General features: G+C 41.1%; 1 protein-coding gene across 2 annotated transcripts in view; it reads left to right on the top strand.

Annotated features, from left to right (window-relative positions):
- The window catches only part of LOC105478303 (cilia and flagella associated protein 58), a 119,514-nt gene that overhangs the window by 63,363 nt on the left and 35,371 nt on the right, over positions 1 to 20,780 (top strand). For both annotated transcript variants that reach the window (XM_024791788.2, XM_011735418.3), the window contains exon 15: positions 1,650 to 1,754. In XM_024791788.2, coding sequence (XP_024647556.1) covers positions 1,650 to 1,754 — 105 coding nt within the window. The remainder of the gene's footprint in view (positions 1 to 1,649; positions 1,755 to 20,780) is intronic.

The following is a 20,780-nucleotide window of genomic DNA, read 5'->3' as shown; positions in this document are numbered from 1 at the left end:
CAGCCAGGCAGAGTTTTGTTTTCCATTTTTATTTTTTCCTTTTAATGAAGAAAGCATTAAGGATAATGCATTATAAATTGTTATGTAAACATGAGGCCTGAATTTTAACAGCATCCAGCCCTGCCAGGTGAATGTGTGCCAAATCTAGTCCCAATAGATGGATATCAGTTGGCCCTGCTTAGTATTTCTCAAGCAAAGTCAGAGTCAATGGCATCTCTTTTTCTTTTCCCTTTTGGACCCTCATTCCTTCCTCTTCAAATGCCAAGAGTGATGTAGTTTACTAACCAATAGTAATATGCGTATGTCTGCAGAAGCGGAGATGAAGATTTTAAATTCGTTTACTGTCACATTAGTTTACTCTGTGTGTTTTCATGCAGATCTTTAAAGTTTCCAATTCCACATCAGTTTCTATTAGAAAAATTAGAAAATAGAGACTCTGGGAGGCAGTTGAAAATATTTAGCTGTTAGATTATTTCAAAATGTCAGTACAGTTGAAAGTGAAGCCTTGGCTCAAAGTCTAGAGGACAAATTACCAATTTATAACTATATATCTTGTTTGAATTGTACATAACTAGTGAGGGATCATCAGAGCTTTGTGGACTGATACTTCCATTTCAGAGCTAAATGCCATGGTAGTGCTCTGCTGCCAATGATTAGCAGAAGTCCACATCCTGGAAACCATCCCCATCATAGACCGCAGTGAATCTTCCTGCTGACAATTACCCAAGGAGAATCCTAAGGCTGAGTGAATTAGGGAGCTCTGTCTCCTTCCATTCAAGAATTTTAGGGGCTGGGCACAGTGGCTCACACCTGTAATCCCAGCACTTTGGGAGGCCAAGGTGGGAGGATTGCCTGAGCCCAGGAGTTGGATACCAGCCTGGGCAACCTAGTGAGACCCTGTCTTTACAAAAAAATTAACCCTGTGTGGTGACATGTGCCTGTGGTCCCAGCTACTGGGAGACTGAAGCAGGAGGATTGCTTGATCCCCCAGAGTTTGAGGCTGCAGTGAGCCATGATCGCACCACTGCACTCCAGCCTGGGCAATAGAGTGAGACCCTGTCTCAAACAAAACAAAGAATTCTGGAAAATTAAGTAAACAGAGGAGACGGTAGGGTAAGCTGCAGAGCATAGGAATTGAGAACTATGCCTTTGGGGCTTGGCATATTTGGGCTTGACTCCAGCTCTGAGCCTTGCCACTCTGGGTAAATGACTTAGTTTCTCTCAGCCTCAGTTGTCGTATCAGTATAAAAGGAAAAGACATACTGTCTCCTAGGGCTGTCCTGCAGCTAAAGTATAATATTGTATAAAAAGCACTTAGTATAGTATCTGCATGGCGGCAAAGAATCATATATCGAGCATATTGGCTACCATTATTGTTATTCCCACTGGTGGAATAAACACATTTACTTTGTATTTATAGAATAACTAATGCCATAGATAAAACATTAGGAAAACTGCAGTCTGCTTTTTTGGGGACAGGAATTTATGATTATCTCATCTATTATACTTTATTTTTGGTTCTAATTCTCTCTGTATTAGGTCTGCAGGTTTCCAATAGACTTTAATAAGACAATGTACATTTTAAATAGAGACCTCAGTGCTTTGAAGTTGATGATATCTCAGCTGCTATTGTTGTTCCCCTTGGACAGGCCAGCGACCCCAACGCGTTTGAGCTGATACAGAAAATTCACACCCTGCAGAAGCGTCTCATCAGCAAGACTGAAGAGGTGGTTGAAAAAGAGCTGCTCCTACAGGTAGCATTTTTGTTTTCTGTACTCATTGTACAAGTGGATTGCCTTAGCACCACCATCTCCAGGACTACGTTCTTAGAATTAGTCAGTTATTTGGCAGCATTGCATGTCCCATATTTAACTGTAGATGGCAACAGTGACTCACACATAGAGAACAAGCACAGTCTGATTAATTGGTCTTTTATGTTGCGATCACTGATATTTCAAGAATTCTGGAAAATTAAGTTCAAGGCTAGACTTACTGCAATGGGTAATGTGAGCAGCCCCGCCCCCTGCACTTCTCTATAGTTTTATTTATCAGATTCTTTTAAACATTTTTCTTCATATCTTCACATAATGCAAAATGCTGTGATTTTGATTTTGAAAATAAGCTTTCTCATAGCGCACAAATGATCTGTTCACATGAAGATTTGTGTGAGTGAAATGGAAGGAGAGATTTCTTTTTGAGGATTTCATGCAGTAAATTGTTCTGTAGCAATTAGGCCTGTATCTTTGCAAGGGCCTGCTGTCATCATCACCATCACCGTCTTCCTCACCACCATCATCATCATCACTTACTGCATGCCAGATATGCTGGTGGCTTTACCTACTTGGTCTCATTTCCTCTTTGCAGTTCAGGAAGCAGGTATGGTCATCCCCAGCTGATGGCTGAGGAAGTCAGGACCCACGAGTTTAGTGTGGATGAGAATGTCAGCTCTTGAAGTTAGATGGCTTGGTTTGGAATACTGCCAGTTACTATGTCAGTTTAACTTCATTGTTCTTAGTCTGTATTATGGGACAATAACAGAACCTGTGAAAATGGATATTGTGAGGATTGAAAGAGTTTAGTATTATCCATGGTAACATGGTGTCTAATAAATATTAGCAATTATTCATGTTACTTTGGATTCCAAAGCCTTTAATTAATTAATTGATTTTTTGAGACAGTCTTGCTCTGTTGCCCAGGCTGGAGTGCAGTGGCACCATCTCGGTTCACTGCAGCCTCTTCTTCCCAGGTTCAAGTGATTCTCCTGCCTCAGCCTCCTGAGTAGCTGGGATTACAGGTGTGTGCCACCATGCCTGGCTAATTTTTGTATTTTTAGTAGAGATGGGGTTTCACCGTGTTGGCCAGCCTGGTCTTGAACTCCTGACCCCAAGTGATCTGCCTGCCTCAGCCTCCCAAAGTGCTGGGATTATAGGTGTGAGCCACTGTGCCCAGTCCCAAAGCCCATAATTTTAATCACTAGGTTAATATTAGTAGGAGTAGGAACTTCTATATATGAGTAAGAGGCATTTGCTCCTTTTGTTTTACAGTCTACCTTAAGAAAGATATTTACCCTAAAGTTGGGTATACAGTAAATAACCTTCCAGAATATCACGACACTGAATGGCCAACAGGGATTTTCCTCTTCTCTTGTAGATTACTGTGGTGGTTGAGGGAGTAGACTTTGGAGTCCAGAAAGATCTGGTGTTAAATCAGTTTCAACCCTTGATCATTTCATGACTTTAAGAGAATTTCATACGTTGTACAAATCTCAGTTTTCCCATCTGTAAAATGGAGATAATAATACCTGTTTTTTTAATAATGGGAGAAGGATACTCTAATCAGAGTACATAGTTTGGATATCTTATAAGGATAACCGATTAGTACATGGCACTGGGCTTTGACAGTCCAGAGTTTGCTGTGGCTCCCCTGATGCTGGCCATAAGTCGTTTCCCAAGTCTGTGCAGCTGGTAAGTGCTGGGGTGGGACTTGGTCCAGGCAGTCACTCCAGAGCTCACACTTTCTACTGCTTCACTACCTTGTCTGTTCTGTTATCACTTTGTTAGTTTTAAAAAGAACCAAATCCTATGTTTGCCAAGCATCTGTATTATAAGTTTGTTTTATATTTCATGGACTGCTTTAACTTTATTATTTCCTTCCCTCTATATACCCTGGGTTTACTGGGTTCTTCTACCTTTTTAAGGTTAATGCTCAGATCATTGATGTTCAGTCTTCTCTTCTAATATAAATATTTCAGTTATAAAATGTCTTTTAAATAATGTATTTAGGGTTGGGTGCAGTGGATCACACCTATAATCCCAGCACTTTGGGAGGCCAAGGGGAGTGGATTGCTTGAGCCCAGGAGTTCGAGATCAGCCTAGACAACATGGCAAAACCTCGTCTCTACAAAGAATACAAATATTAGCCAGGTGAGGGGGCGCACACGTTTAGTGCCTGCTACTCAGGAGGCTGAGGTGGGAGAATTGCTTGAGCCCATGAATTTGAGGCTGTAGTGAGCTGTGATTGTTCCACTGCACTTCAGCCTAGGTGACACAGTGAGACCCTGTCTCAAAAAAATAAAATAAAATAAAATAAAATTTAGTTTCTTTCCACAGGTTTTGATATGGGGAATTTTCATTTAGTCCTAAGTGTAGTATATTTTCAGAATTACTTCTCCTTTGACAATAAGTCTTTAAAAATATTCACTATTTCTCCTAATAATAATTAGGAGATATTTTATGATATTTTAGGATAATTAAAAGTGTATTTTAAAATTTCCAAATATATATGTATTTAAGTTATCTTCTATTTACTGATTTCTCACCTTTCTGCATTGTGGTCTGTATTATACAGATTTTTTGGAATTTGTTGAACTTGATTTGTGACCAACTAAGTGGTCAGTTTTTATACCCGACGCCTGCTGTTTGAAAAAGATACATACTCTCCAAATGCTCTGGGTTCAGTGTTCTCTATTTGTTCGTTAGATCAACCTTGTTAATTGTATTGTCCACGTCTGTACTTTTCCTAATTTTCTGTCTGCCTAATCACTGAAAAAAGTTTGGAGATTTGTCTGTTTCTCCTTCTCTCTGTCATTTTTTTGCTTTGAGAACATTTTAGATCATGATAAGGTGAGTATAAGTTTACAATTTTTATTTCTTCCTGGTTGAATTGCTCCTTTCGTATATATAAGAACTCTCATAATAATATTTTTACTTACAAATTTGCCTAGTATTAACATAGCTCAATCAGCTGGATTTTGAAAAGTAGTTTTCGTATATTTTTACTTTTAAACTTTTGGTGTCTTTGTACTTTAGGACAATCTCTTGTAATTAAAAAAATCTTATCTTTGTCTCGGTGTTTAGTTTGTTTATTGATAATTTTAGGTTTATTTCTACCTTCTTATTTTCCCTGATTTTTTTGTAATGCTCAAAAAAATTCTATCAGACTGAGTTTTCTTTATGTTCTGTTTTTCCCGTTTACCGGTCTCCCTGCTAACCATTACTACCTATTCCCTTTTTACAGTTTTTCTTTTACTCAACAGTTACCACCACTCAGTGTAATATTCTCTGTCTCTGATTCCCTTAAATACATATCTTAATCCTTTGTTTTTCTTGTTCATGGATTCCTATAAAATTCACCATGCATAGTTGACATCAAATCTAAAGTCTAAAGTTGATCAATATCTTTCTCCTTCTTACAAACAGTGTAAGAATTTGGAATGCTTTAACTGCAGCTACCCTGCTGTTTCCAAAATCAGCCATCACCACTATTATGTTACAGAGTCAATTTACTAAGATTTACCAAGATGTTTACCTGTTCTTTTGTTTTCTATTTCTACATATCTCCAATTCCTTACTTCTGGCTTTTTGAAGTATCTCCTTTCATAGTCCTTTAACCAATAGATTTTTTTCAATGGTTAACGCTCTCCTTTGCTTGTCTAAAAATGTTTTAAATTTGGCCTTATTTGTAAATGATTAACTTGAAATCTTATTTCTATTTGCACTTTGAAGATGTAGGTCCTTTGTGTCCCCAGCTTCCAGTGATGTGATTGAGAAGTCTGCTGTACATCTAATTGTTTCTGCTCCTTTTTAGGTGACCTGCCTTTTCTTCTGTTTGATAGTTAGATCTTCTCTTTGCCTTTGATGTTTCAGAGTTTCAGAACAACGCATTTGGGTATTAATTTAGTTTTGCTTACCATGTTCAGAACACACTCCATTTCCTGAATCTGAAGATTCCTGTGTCTTCGAATAGTCTCTGCTTTAGTGTCTTTATTCACTCCTCCTGGAAGTCTTATTAGAAGTACATTGGGTTTTCTTATTCTTTTTTTCCTATTTACTGACCTAGTTGATGTTTTTCTTGTCTTTAACTCTTTATGTTACATTTTCTTAGCTTTATCTTATTTATTTATTTATTTATTTATTTATTTATTTATTTATTGACGTGGAGTCTCACTCTGTCACTCAGGCTGGAGTGCAGTGGTGCAATCTTGGCTCACTGCAACCTCTGCCTCCCAGCTTCAAGCAATTCTCCTGCCTCAGCCTCCTGAGTAGCTGGGATTACAGGCACCCACCACAACGCCCAGCTAATTTTTGTATTCTTAGTAGAGACAGGGTTTCATCATGTTGGCCAGGCTGGTCTCGAACTCCTGACCTCAAGTGATCTGCTGGCCTCAGCCTCCCAAAGTGTTAATCTTAATCTTCTTGTTTACCAATTCTTTCAGTGTGCTTATCTGTTAATAGTCAATCCATTGAGATTTTATTTTCAATTATTTTATTTTTATTTTCTAGAGATTCTTTTTCACATATGCCTGTTTTTTGTTGATAGTTTCTTGATCTTTTCTTATGTTTTACATCCTTCCTTTATGTCCCCAATTAATTCAAGAATTTATTTTATAGTCTTGATCTGAATGTTCTATTATTGAAGTTCTTGAGGGGTTTTCCTATTTGTTGTGACTGCTGACTTTCACTCATGGTGGATTTTTCCTTTCGTGTTTTGTGATTTTGAATTGTGAACTCATTTTCAGAAAGCCTTTATCTGGGGACTTGGGAATGGTTTAGGTTAAGGAAATGTCCATTCATTTGTTTCTGCCAGGTGCCTTAGAAGACATCACTTGCTTAGAACAATTTTTTTTTAATGTTGAATTCTCACCTTGGGCTTCTTGGACTACTTGTCTAACGTATACTAGAACCTCAAACACTTGTGACAAAAGATCCATGGAGACAAGTTCTTAGGGAAGCAACTTTTTTTTCCCACCCAGAGCCCAGGAGAATTACTTAGGTTTTTAATTTTGGTCTTCTGGTCTTCCTGTCCCAGTGGGTAGATTTCTATCTGTTGTATCTTTTCGCCAAGGGTGAAACTTTTAAAAGTCATTAACTTTATGTTGAGGAATCTTAGTACTAACACCCGCTTCACACAGGGCCAGCACCTTATCCTTTGCCTTCTTGTGGCCACGAAAATCCAGGCCCTTTGTTCAACTATCCCTCAAGGGATAGCTGCAATATATATCTATTCACTGTTCTAACATGCAGTTCACGCTTTGATTTTGACACTTGAGCAAACTAATTGCAAACTCTGTTTTGTGATTAAAGCTCATGCTGAATTGTTTTACTCAGCATGTCTAATGCTTTGTAGACATTAGTTTTCATGTTATTTAGTCTGACATATTGCCATAAACAGAAATCTCTTATTTGCTTGACTCACTAGTTTCTTCATCCGTAAGTTGGGGACAATAATATACCCATAGAATTGTGTTAGTACACATAAAAGTTTAATAGAATGCTTAGTTCTCATTAACAATGTTATTAATAATACTATCATTAATATCATTAATTACCAACACAGTTTTTCCAGGCCTCCAAAGTTTAATGTCCTGTCTCGATCCCTTTTCATCAATTCCTTATTTAGAATTTGGAATGGTTGGGCTGCCCTGTGCCTGCTGTGATTTTTCTCAGCAGCTTGCATATCCCCAGACAACAAGCCTTGTTATCTTGCTGAAGCCTGAAGTGTTCCACGGGATTTGACAGTTTCTCAATTTCATCTTTTTAAATTAAAATATTAGAGAAGTTCTCTCACTCACAACAGAACATTTTGCAATTAGGAAGACTTTGGGTTGAATTCTTCTGAGTTTCACAGCAATTTTAAAATAACTGTTCAATCTCTTATGTGGTGATAGAGAGACCCCATTATTTCCAACCAGCAGATATGATGGAAGCTTATTTTCAAGCCCCACTCACCTGTGAACTCTTTGAGGAGAGGCACTTCCCAGTTCACCTCTCTAATCCCAATACCTGATACTGTACTGGGCACACAGATTCTCATTATAGATGGACCAGCTCTCTGCCTGGGCAACTCCTGCCCACCCTTTAGGTCTTAGCTTAAATATTTTTTCCTTAGGAAAGCCCCTTTTCCTAGGTTAGGTGTCTTGGTACAAGTTCCTGTAACTTGACTTCTTCCTTATACCACTCATCATACTTGTAATTAATGAAGTAATTGTAATTAATATGTAATGGCTCTTTCCTGTTAGACTATAAGCTTCACAAAGGAGTTCCAGTGTCTGTCTTGTTGATCATCACGTCCCTAATTTCTCATCCACAAATATTTGTCTAGCAATTTATTAAAGGTTGGAAGAATTGTGGTCCTTCAGAAAGTGGTATGTTGCAGTCATTTAAGTTCTGTCTTTGAGCTCTCTGAGAGGTGGCCTTTGCATTTTTTTATTGACTTCTGACTTTGCAGGAGTCTGGAATTTACTGTGAGTTTATGGATCTATAAACTTGATGCAACTTGTCAGTGTCCTTTTTGTTTGTGGAGGCAGGCTGATTCATGTGGGTCTGCTCAAAGTTCTTCCCTTGCTTGGGATTAACATGAAAATGGTTCTGGAGACTAACTTTATAGCTTCAGTGGTAAGATGGAGAAGTCTGTATTCTTGCCAAAATTGGAATCTAAGGTATGGATGGGAAGGATTTCTTTTCTTCTGCTCACCAAGCTATTCTCCCCTTCAAAGAAGCAGGGGCAATGGAAACGTACCTGAAGCGTGCCTCCTGGTGGCCTCTCCTTGCTGTTGTTGCTTCATTTGTTCCTCATCCCATCTGAATCCTTCAGGATTAATGACTTCTTTTTTTCTTTAAAGGCATCTGTGGGATAAGACAGGCATATATGCCTTGAGTAACTGCTATCCACTACCCGGGTATCTTTACATCATCCTCCTCCTCCTCCTCATCATCATCATCAAGATGGCATTCCTAATAATGGGCATACAGCATGATAGCGTTGGAGTAGGAAGCTCTAACTTCTTGCTAGAGGCACTTAAAACATGATGAACACTCAGAGCGGCTCAAATTGTTTCTTCCAAATGCTTAAATACAGGGTAACAAGTTCAAATGCACTTACCCTCAGGGCCAGGCATGTAACAAGAAAAGAGTGAGGTGGATTTTGCATGTCATGATCAGAAACAGCAACTGGTAGGTGCCTCATGGTCAGAGGCCAGTGGGAGTGGTGGGGATGGCAGCATGTGGCGGGCTATGGGCCCCAGTCCTAGGAAGCATCCCTAGGAAGCAGCTAATCCCACCCCAGATAACTGCAGGCTGATGTTGTCAAGTCTTTAAATTTTAAAGAGCTGGAAATGTAGATTTTTATGTCCAATATACTGAGTTTTAAACATTGACAGTCTTAAGAACACTCCCAGAAACAAGTTTGCCAACCATCCTTGGCCCACAAGTGGATAGTTTACAGTGTCTAGCTTCAAGGCCTGGGAGAGAAGGAGACATAAAAAAAACAGCAGCCACACAATTGGCTTTACTAGTTTTGATTTCTTTAATCTTGTTCTTTGTTGTGATTCCTTGATAGACTTTCAGAGCCCAAGAATCAAAAGGGAAGGAAGGAGGGAGGAGAAGGTTCAGGCTGTAGGTGCTATGCAGCAGCAATCAGAGGTGAGCGAGGCTGGGTTCTTCTAAGGATGTGAACAGAGAGGCAGAGAAGCAGGGGCTGTGTTCTGTGGGGCAGGGTGGGTGGGCTTCATGCAAGATGGGCTTTCTTAAGATGCCTTTTGTCTTGCCGCTAATAACTCTTGATTTTATTTTATAAACTCTTCTAAAACAGAAAAGGTCTTCTCTGAATTGCTAAAAATACCAAGGGTTGTCTCTGAACACTCCCCACCCCAATGAATGGGCAGCAGGAATACTTTGTATTGCCAATCTGCCCACCACAGTCACTGAGCGCCCGGAATTCTGGGGTCAATGACCCAGACCTGGTCCCAGCCTCGAAGGACCTCTTAACTCTGCAACCACAGGGTAGTGTGCCAAGGGCTGTGATACTGGGATGCTACGGGACTCTAAGCAAGGCTCTGGAGTGGGCAGGTGTCTCAGTTTGGGTCTCTTCAAATCAGACACTGAGACAAAGATCTGGGGTCTGGGCATTTGGGAGGCAGTTGCAGGAAGCTGGAGTTGGGGAGCAGAAAAGTGAGACGGGGAGGGAGGAAAAGCCAGTGGGTGGAGGGGGCGGGAGCAGGTCACCCCATGGACATCTGAGCTCCAGTACCACTGAGATTCCTCTGAGGAACCACACAGGAAAGAGGGTAAAATTGTCCATCAGAGAAAAGAGGACTGGGCATTTGTTCAATGGCTCCCATTCCCCACCGGTTGAGAGTTTCCTCTGGGGACATTGAGCTGCTTCCAAAGGCAGACTGAGGGGGAGCCCTGGCCTGAGGCAGAAACACTGACACCCATGCACCTGAGGTGGAAGCTGCTAGAGCTTTCTGGGAACTGTGGGTCCTCCCAGTGCACCAGGCATTTCAGCTCAAAATCATGAAATTTAGGATAGGCTGTGAGGAGGAGGCTCAGGGTACCACAAGTGTCTGCTACTTGAGATCAGGTCTCCTGGCAGGTCCTGAGGACTACCAACCAGGTAGACCTCTTTACTCACTCAGTGATTCACCTAAGGTGTGCATTGCCAATCTGCCTTTCGAAAAGGAGGGGCATTTTCCCAACCAAGTTCCCATTAGACCTCCCTCTATTCTACCCACCTGCTGCCATTTCAGTTACCTGCCAGGAACCAGATGACACAATCATACTGTAGTTCATGCCCTGAATGTGTTCTAATGACTGCAATCCTTTGAGTGCTTACTATATGCCAGGCACTGTGTTTTCCCTATGCACAGGCAGCAGCGCATGGTGGTGAGTACACAATGACTGTTAGCTTGCCAGATGGTGGGGGTGAAATGATGCGTGGTACACCTGGGACTCATTTTGGGGAAAGGAAACAAGCTTGACCTCCTAGACTGATAGAACTGGATCATCCTGCCCAGAAAATTTTATTAAAACGATGAGAATACTGAGGCATTTTCCCTTAATGTGTGGAAGTAGTGATGTATTACTAGAAGAGTTAATTACATTAGGGGGGGTTTTGATGAGTGGAAGCGTACTACCTAATGAACAGTGACACTGAAATAGTCCAGGTGAGAAAACTGCCTTGGTGTAGTTCAGGTTCGTGTTGCTTTAGCAAATTGTCACATGCGTTCTTTTACATGCATCTAGAGGCCTAAGTAATGGGCATATCCCTCAGATATATAAATCATGAACTGAACTGGAAATCATTGCTTCTTTCCTGGCATCTGGGTCCTGCCCTTTCAAGGTGAACTTTACCTATAATTTAATTTTATGACTGACTGGATGGAAGTCTGGTTTATTTAACTGTAAAATGGCTTGAATGATAGGAGGGTTTGAATGGATCTGCATGAGTTATTAGCTGTGCAGAGGGAACAAACCTCATATAGCTCATTTTTAGATAATTCTTTCACAAGGGCCTTCAGTTTTCTTGATCTCCTGATTATCTTACATTTGTTTAATGTTTACACTGTGTGAAACATTGCTCTAAATGCTTGTATAGGTATTATCTCATTTAATTGTCACAACAACCCCAGAAGAGCACACCAGTCCCCTTTACAGGCAAGGGAACATGTAGGCCAGGAAGACCCAGTCTTTCTACCAGGGCCCCATAACAGGTACCTGGTGTAGCATTGAGTCATCTTAGAATTCTGCTTCCAAAGGCTCTTCCCCACCACAGGATGTGGTGTAGGAACACCATGGTCATTGAATTTATGATGTATAGATTGCCTTGGTCATTCACGGAGAAAATTCACCTTTCTCACTGCATCTTGAGCCTTGCTACTCCAAGCATGAACTCCAGTGGCACTGGCATTTCTGAGAGCTCTTTAGAAATGCAGGATCCCTGGACCCCCTGAGGCTTAATGAATCAGAATCTGCATTTTAAGCAGATCCCCAGGGATTCAGGTTACTGTTTCAGTCTGAGAAACACTCATGCCCTAGAAGTTGGTTTCTTTGTAGTAGATTGTCATACTCCAGAGCAACAGCTGTGGTGCTGGTGGGCCCAGGATGGAACCCCACACCTCGCCTTATTGCTTAACCTTCCTACGCTTTGCTCTCCTCTGAAATATGGAGCTCATCATTTTATTAGCATCCTTTGGTTACTGTAAAGATTAAGGAAAGAATGACATAAAGCACTTAGCAGAATGCTTGAGATTTGGCCAGTGCTCAAGAAATACCATTATTTGTAGTTTAGAGGATGATAGCTTCACCCTCTGGCCCTGGCTCTTAAACTCCAGAGACTGAGAATATCTAGGGGTAACCAGACAAATGAATGCATACAGAATTTCAGGGATGTTTTAGGATCCCACAAACTGTTGAAGGCTATTGACGTTTGTATGAAAGTCTAGAGTGTTTCTTTGTTGACAAGAGACATGACAATACTTGGTCCTGTTTGATGGCAGCCCAGATAGATTTGGTGGAAGCTACAGAGAATTTTGAAGAGTATAGGGAAATGGCAGTCACAGCTCACTTGGATTGAATGCTGAGGACATTCAATACTCAGTGTACTCTGTGCTGCCCTGTGTTGAGCATTTGCTTTCACTACAGCCACTGGAAGCCCAGGTAAGGCTAATGCTGCTATTGTTTCATTTCAGAGAGAAGGGAACTGAACTTGTTCAAGAGCTCACAGAGGAGGGAAAACAAAACTTGCCCAAGAGCTTATGGTTAAGAAATATCAGAGCTGCAATGATAAACCAGGTTTGGGTAAACTGTGGCCCACAGTGGGCTGTATCTGGCCTACCACCTGTTTTTATATGGCCTGCACCAAGAATGGTGTTTATATACTTAAGTGGTTAGAAAAAAATCACAAGGGTAATATCTCATGACATATACAATTGTGATGAAATTTGAATTTCAGTGTCCAGAAATAGTTTTATTGGCACACAGCCAGGCTCATTCATTCACGGAACATCACGGTTGCTTCTGTGCTACAGCAGCACAACCGAATTGTTGTAAAGGGACTGAATGGCTCACAAAGCCGGCGTTGGTTGCTCTCAGGCCCTTTACAGAAAGCATTTGCTGACCCCTCTTAGAAAGTTTAGTCATTGGAATCCAGAACAGAGCCCCTCACCACTATTCTTTAGTGCCTCCCAACAGAGCCACTCAACATTCCATTACCATGACTTCTTTGTTCCCCCACTTCAAATTCCAAAGTAACTCTTCAATTATTAAGGAACTGCTTTAAGATCTGGAAGGCAGAATTCTAATAGCATGGCCCAGTTGCTGGTACTGTAGCCTACACTAAACGTAATTCTTGCCTGCTTTATTAGTGGATAACTCAGTGGTCATCCTCCCCAAAGCTGGGCTGAAATAGTTGAAGATGCTCCCTCACTGGACGATGGTGTGGGACTGAGAGGTACAGTGTAAGATGAAACTACCAAACAGAAGCCTGTCTGTGGGCTTTTGCTCTGTTCTAAAATCAAGGGGTAGAAAAATGAAATGTGAGGGGAAAATAGCTTCTTCAGAGCCTTGATGCTCTCGTCGAAGGACACTTAAAGTGCTGGGAATGGTTGAGGAGGCTGTGTGCCCATCGTGCTCCTGGGGCCTGCTTCTCGGCTGCCACTTCTTTCTGGGGTTTCCGGGAATGCCTGCTGTCCTGCACATGCTTCTGCATGCCAGGGAGGATGGAAGGAGCAATTGGAGGCAGGCTGTTCAGAAAACAGAATGCCAAGGCTAGCATAGATGTCCTCCCTGTAGCTGTCTGCAGGGCACGTTATGCCTCTACCTAGTTGGTTTGTCTAAGACAGCCTGAGTATGAACATTCTCCGAGGGTGGGTTCAGGTCACACTGCTCATGATCCTGTAACACTCCAGCAACACTTAACCTCTGATGGGCACATTTTCAAAGTGCTTTCCTTGCATTGTATCTTAGTGGTTCCCAAATGCTGATCTGAGGGCCAGGAGAAACAATATAGTCCCGAACGCAATATTCATTAGTCTGTAACAAAATGAGCACAGTAAGAACTGTGTAGCATAAAGCTAATTTTACTTCTCTATTTTAGAGACTGTTCTTTTATCTGTGTCCTTTCTTTTTACTTTTGAAAATTCCTTTTTTGAGATGATATTCTCTTATTGTTTGTGTGTTCCTCTCCTTTATAAGATGATGGTAAGAGGCCTGATGATTTCCTGTTAGTCAGAAGCATGGATCCTGTGTATGTGGTGACTTTGTTGCTTTGTTAGACAGGGATAATCATGCCAATCTCCTAGCGTTATTGGGAGGGAGATTATATTAACATATGTAAAACATTTAGAATAGTCCCTGGCACATGGCAAACACTACACTGTTACCTAAGATTCTTTCTTTTTTGTTTTCATGTTAAAAACTTAGCATAAGAAGAAGTTGGCAAAACTATGATGGTACCTCCAAGATTTTGGAGGAAATATATAGGTCCAAGAATTCAAAATCTAGGAACTGATACTTTCTGTCTTAATCTTTGCAATAACCCTGTTTTACAGATCAGGAAACTAAAGCTCAAATAGGTTTATGGACCCTCAGAAAGTGTAAGAAAAAGGATAATAGTGCAGGATTGTCTAGGACTTTGGTCTCTCTTAAGGGAGCAGGCTTTTAATATGCAGATGTTTGGGGACTTTCTTTTTTTTTTTTTTTTTTTTACAATTATATTCAGCTTCATTAAGGTGAACAAGTTTCTCAACGTGTGTTCTTTCAAACTTGCCTAGGTGTACTTAATGTGCTCAATTATCAAATGCCTTCTCATTGCCTCTCAGTAGTTCTCTCTAAATGTGCCAGGAATAACTTCCATAGCATTAGAGTCCTTCAAGCATTATTTCTTAAAAGAGATTGGTGCTGGTAAGCTCGATTAAGCAGATAGTTTAAAAACCGGTTTATACCTTAAACTGTAAGTACCTTAAACACTTGTAATTTCAGCCAACCTAAGGAGAGACACAGATGACTGCCGGAGTCCAGATCTTCATTTGGTTAGCAAGGGTCTTGTTCAAGTTATGTATTTTGAAACAGGTGGTTTTTCTACCTATCAGATACTATGCTTATTACTTGGGAGATGAAATAATCTGTATATCAAACTTCTATGACACACACTTTACCTTTATAAAAAATGTGCCCACGTGCTCCTACAACTAACATAAAAGTTAGAAAAAGAAAAAGAGTGGTTTTCAAAAGGGGTATCTTGATTGACTTCCTTCTCCACCCTTCCATTTTCTTTTTCTCTTTTTAAACATTTTTTTTATATTTGATTTTTTTTTTTTTTTTTGAGACAGGGTCTCACTCTGGTGTTCAGGCTGGAGAGCAGTGGCATGATGACAGCTCACTGCAGCCTCAAGTTCCTGGGCTCAGGTGATCCTCCCACCTCAGCCTCCTGAGTAACTGGGACTACAGGCTTGTGCCCCCACACCCGGCTAATTTTTTTGTATTTAGTAGAGATGGGGTTTTGCCATGTTGCCCAGGCTGGTCTTGAACTCCTGGGCTCAAGTGATCCACCAACCTTGGCCTCCCAAAGTGCTGGGATCACACGCACGAGCCACTGCGCCTGGCCTCATCCCTTCCATTTTCATCTCAATTTTAAGAATTAGGATTGAGACATTTTAAACTGTAAGAAGTCCACAAAATAGCAGATCTGATGGCAGAGGTTCAATTAATAAAGGGGTGATGTATATTAAGTGAATAGTAGATATGGAACCTTAGCACTCATCATGTAGAAGCACACACCTTCTACACCCATGACAAGAAATGAATTTCTGTCCAACTTTTCACCTGTTTTACTAGCGCCCTTCTAAGACTCCTTTTCCCTTCCACCTCCCCACTCTCCCAAGAATGGAAAAGGAGGCATTGCTTACCTGGTGGTTCGCAGCCTGAGACTTGAGCCACATATTGCTGATAGTCCAGGCCATTATGTGCTGTATATCCCCTGCCTATGTGCTGAAGCTCTCTTGCTCTCCTAGCCTGGGCAAGACCCACTATGTCCACCGTCCATTCCAACTCCTCTCAATCTTTGACTGGGTAGGTAAACCTTATTGGATCTGCTCTTTCTGGCCATCTGAGATTCAAGGAAGGCAGAATAGGTCTCCTGGTACAGAAAATTCCCAGCTCAATAGACTAAAGAAGGCTTACACAAGGTGGTATCCATAGTAATTAGGGGATATGACTGTTGAGCAAATCAGGTTCATGAGTCCAAAGCTCACTCATATTGCTGTGTGACCCAGAGGAACTTACTTAACTTCTCTAAGCCTCAGGTTTTGATTTGGAAGGTATAGGTAATAGTAGTGCCTATCACATAAGGTTTTAGTGTAAATTAAACGAGATCATCTTTATCAAGCACATAGCTCAAGGATTGCACTTGATACATGTTAGCTGTTGTTACCATGGTATCGTACTTTAGACTTAAATTTTAGGCCGGGTGTGATGGCTCACGTCTATAATCCCAGCACTTTAGGAGGCTGAGGCGGGTGGATCACCTGAGGTCAGGAGTTCGAGACCAGCCTGGCCAATGTGATGAAACCTCGTCTTTACTAAAAATACAAAAAATGAGCCAGGTGCGGTGGCATGCACCTGTAGTCCCAGCTACTTGGGAGACTGAGGCACGAGAATCGCTCGAAGGTTGCAGTGAGTCGAGATCACTCCACTGCACTCCAGCCTGGGCAACAGAGTGAGACTCCATCTCAAAAAATAAAATAAAATAGGATAAAATAAAATAAAAATTTTACAAGAACCTCTAAAATACATAGTAGCTTATAAATGACATAGCTTGAATCAGCATTTCATATGTGAACTCATTTTCAGGAATAATTGTATAGACCTATCTATTCTTAGAGCAGTCTCTCACTTTCTTTCCATGGTGTCTAACCCTGTGCCCATGAGTTAGGCCTCTGTGATAGCCTGAGTATCTGTTAGCTTTTTCTGTATAATAAAACACTCCACAATTTAGTGGCTTAGAACAATAATCATTTATTAGGTGGTGATTCTGTCAGTTGGCAATTTGGGCTGGGCTCAGTTGGCTTGTTTTTCTGTTGGGCCCGCCTGGGCTCACATGTACTTTTTCAGTCAGCTGGTGGATTGGCCCAAAGCTGGTTTATCTAGGTGGGATCATTCATATCTACAGTGGTTGGTGCTGGCAGTTGGCAAGAGGGCAGGAGTGACTGAACCACCTGTCTTCACCAGCCTAGCCCAGGCTTATTCTCATGGTAACAGCCTTAGAATCTCCAAGGCAGCAAGAAAGGGCAAGCCTCAATATGCAAGTACTTTTTGGGTCTCCATTTGTGTCATGCTTAGCAATGTCCCATTGGCCAAAGCAAGTCACATGGCCAAGCCCAGAGTAAATGTGGGAGAGGACTATCCAGGATCGTAGATACAAGTGGCTTTTGTTCAACACTGTACCACAGTCTCCTTTCTTGGAGTTTGACTGGAGATACTTTGCATTTAATCATCAAGTGGTACAAGATTTCTTAAGTTTTGTTTTAATTGACACGTAATAATTGTACTAAGATTTCTTTTTTTAATCTTTTGTTGGATATGGTACTTTAATATGCCAGCATCTGGTCGCTACCCTTGGATTTTTACTGCTGACATGTTTTTCTTTCCTTTATTCTTTTATTCCCTTTATTTAGGAAATTATGGTTTGCTGTAGGACATAGTTCTTTTTATAGGAGAAACAGCTGTGATGTCATAACTGAGTACATTTCCTTAGCGATATGCATTTATCCCCATGCATTTGGAAACAAGAACCACCATCCATTTGTTCATTTTTATTTTGGTCTCTGACTTCATATTGAATCAGAGCAAATATGTGGACCAAAAATATATTAGTTGATAAATTAGTCTTTTAAGAATGTAACATTTACTATTTTCTTTTGATTTATAGTTATTTAGCTGTAAGAAGTAAGGGTGTGTTTAAAAATATTTTTTTTCTATTATAAGGGTCAGTTTGAATTAAGTTGCATAAAACCTAGTGAGATGCAGAAAAATATGTTTCTAGTATCAGAAACAATTCAAGTTTTTTTATAAAAGTAGTGCTTAAACAGGAGTTTTGTTTTGTTTTGTTTTTTTATTTTAGTAACAAGTAACAATAATATGGCCAGTAACTGAAAAAGGAAATAAGTAGATTACTTAGAGTCCAAACAAAACGTTTTCAATAAAGAATTTCTCAGTGGAACATTTAGGTTGTTATTGAATCTGTATACAATTATATCTTACTCCCCAAACAAAACAGATTTTCAGTGATAAATGTTTTTGGACAGCAGCAAGATTCAATTCAGTTTATTTCAACAGGAGGATTTATTTGTGAAATTAGAAGAAAATAGTTGCCAACAAGGACCTGGGGGAGTCCTCTCTATTTTTAGCTCCTCTGTTGGTTTTTACCCAGAAATATCTTAGAAACGGAGGTGCTTCTTACAAGGATGAGAAAAACTGCAGGTGGAGCAGAAATTAGTTTGTATTTATAGTCCAAACACCTACATGAATCCTTAATCTGCTTTTTTATGATTTTAGGGGAATTTATAGAATCGTTGAGATTGGAAGAAATCTCCAGTGGGTCATCAAGTTCCCTCTCCTTATAATGGCAGTGCTGATTTTATTATCTTAAAGCAGCTCTGATAGATGGGTGTCAAGTCTGGCTCATGTTTCATGCATTAAAAAATGTATATTCCCTACTCTGCATATATTTAATGTGTAGGAAACAGCCCGGGAGCTGCCTATATGCCTGGGAGTCCTTTTCTGAGTTCTTGACACACAGCCTTCTCTGGAGCAGGTGCCAAATCTGTAGCATATTAAGCGTTATGTTGATACCATCAGACTCAGTTTGCTTTTGGCTTCTGACAGTTTGGAACGCTTTCCTCCAATGTGTGTGGGGGCCCAGTGTACTATCTGTTCTGAGATGATAATAGGTCATTTCCTCTTACATCTTTTTGTCCTGCACACCTCCAGAGAACTGCCTTCCCGTAAATTAAGAAGCCTGCTTGGCAGACTAATTATGAACCAAAAAGCATTTTGGAGTATCTATAATATCTATAGAAGTTTATGAGACACAAAGGAATAGGACATGGTCCTTACCTGCAAGAAACTGATGATCTATTTGAGAAGATTTCTGAGGTATATTTGGGGAGAAATGAGACTGATCTCCATGAGCAGTGTGTGAAAATCCAGATCATTACTTTATGGTTCCATTCAGTGAACAATACACAATGACACCTAAACACGTCATTCTGGATACTGACAATAGGAAGGGCCTAATTATGCAGTAGAGCCACTGTCTGGGACAGTATATAATGAGGTGGTGTTCTTTAAAACTGCTGTGCATACCAAAAGGATAAGAGCAGGTGAGATGAGCAAGAACTGGCTTCCTCAAGGACAAAGAGGACATGTTTGGGCTGGGCCTTGAGGTGTTAAAATGACTCATCCAGTTATTGCCTAAAAACGTACACTGAGGCAGGGTGGCACAGTGGCTGAAAGCTGAGACCTATTTTGAGTCCTGGTCTTACCAATGACTACCTCTGACCTTGTGCAAGTAACTAACCCTCTCAAAGCCCCAGTGACTCCAGCTGTAAGGCAGCAAGAGGAACAGTACCTGATTCATAGCGTTGCTGTGTGCATCAGATGAACTAACTGATTTACACTGCCTAGGACAGAGCTAGACACCCAGGGTAAGAAGAAGAGTAACTACATGTGATGGTGGTGGTGTTGGTGTAGAAAAGGCCCATGGAAGCACATGGGCAGAATATTAGAATGTTTTTGAAGGGGGTACATTTGGAAACAAAGGAAAAGGGCAATTCAGGCTGAGGACAGATGAAGAGTCCATGTTCTGAGGCAGAGGTGAGCACATCTGGGGTGTGGGGATGTGGTTGAGTAGCAGGAAGATATAGCTGGCTATTTTGTTTTGGAGGATACCTTTAGATACATTTGGTGGGACCAATTATATGTGTTAGAGACCAAGCATAGGCATTACCCTAGCTCCAGGAGACACCTATGCACTCTAATAGTGACAATGACCGCAACTCCCACAGCTGCAGCTAACAGGTCTTGACCACCTATTTTACTGTGTGTCCAATCCTTTATGTTATGTATGTTATCCTCATAAGAATTTTTAAGTATTAGACCAGTTTTACAAATGAGGAAGCTGATGCTCAGAGTGATAAAGTAACATGGCTAAGGCCACACAGTATCCCGTGGCAGAGCTGGGGGCCCAAACCCATGCAATCTGTGGTGAGAAGTGACTATTGTGTCCTAGCCAAGGTTGGTTGGCTGTCCGGGCCTACATTCTACAGGAGATTAGCCGGTCAAGAGTGTGACTCGGTAAAAGTGATGAGGAAGAAGACTGAGGCCAGGGACTGGGGCTAAAGGAACAGATAAGGAGCAGCTGTGATTTGGGCCTGAGGTACTGAGGATATTGGTAAGGGACAGGCCCTGGGGAGGAGAAGAAAGCAGGAGGAGAAAGGAGCAAATCCGTGAGATCTTAAAAAGACCAACGTAGGCTGGGTGCTGGCTCACGCCTATAATCCCAGCACTTTGGGAGGCCAAGGTGGTGGATTGCTTGAGCTCAGGAGTTTGACACCAGCCTGGACAACATGGAAAAACCCTGTTTCTATAAAAAATACAAAAATTGGCTGGATGTGGCGGTGCTCACCTGTAGTCTCAGCTACTTGGGAGGCTGAGATGGGAGGATCACCTACCTGATCACCCTTGACCAGAGGTCGAGGCTGCAGTGAGCTGTGATGGTTCCAGTGCACTCCAGTCTGGGCAACAGAGTGAGACCCTTCTGAAAAACAAAACAAAACAAAAAAGACCAGCATAGGGGACTTGGAAATTGAATCCCTGTGAAGGTCAAGGGAGGAGGGTCAAAGGTGGCTTTCAGTCTTTCCTCCCGGTCAGTGATAACTCCAAAGTTGACAAAACCAATTACCAATTTGCTGCCTTGGGGACCATTCACCATACCACACCCCTCCT

This window comes from Macaca nemestrina, chromosome 9, assembly GCF_043159975.1.
Source record: "Macaca nemestrina isolate mMacNem1 chromosome 9, mMacNem.hap1, whole genome shotgun sequence".
Lineage (NCBI taxonomy): Eukaryota > Metazoa > Chordata > Mammalia > Primates > Cercopithecidae > Macaca > Macaca nemestrina.
This window is presented reverse-complemented; position numbering and strand designations above follow the sequence as displayed.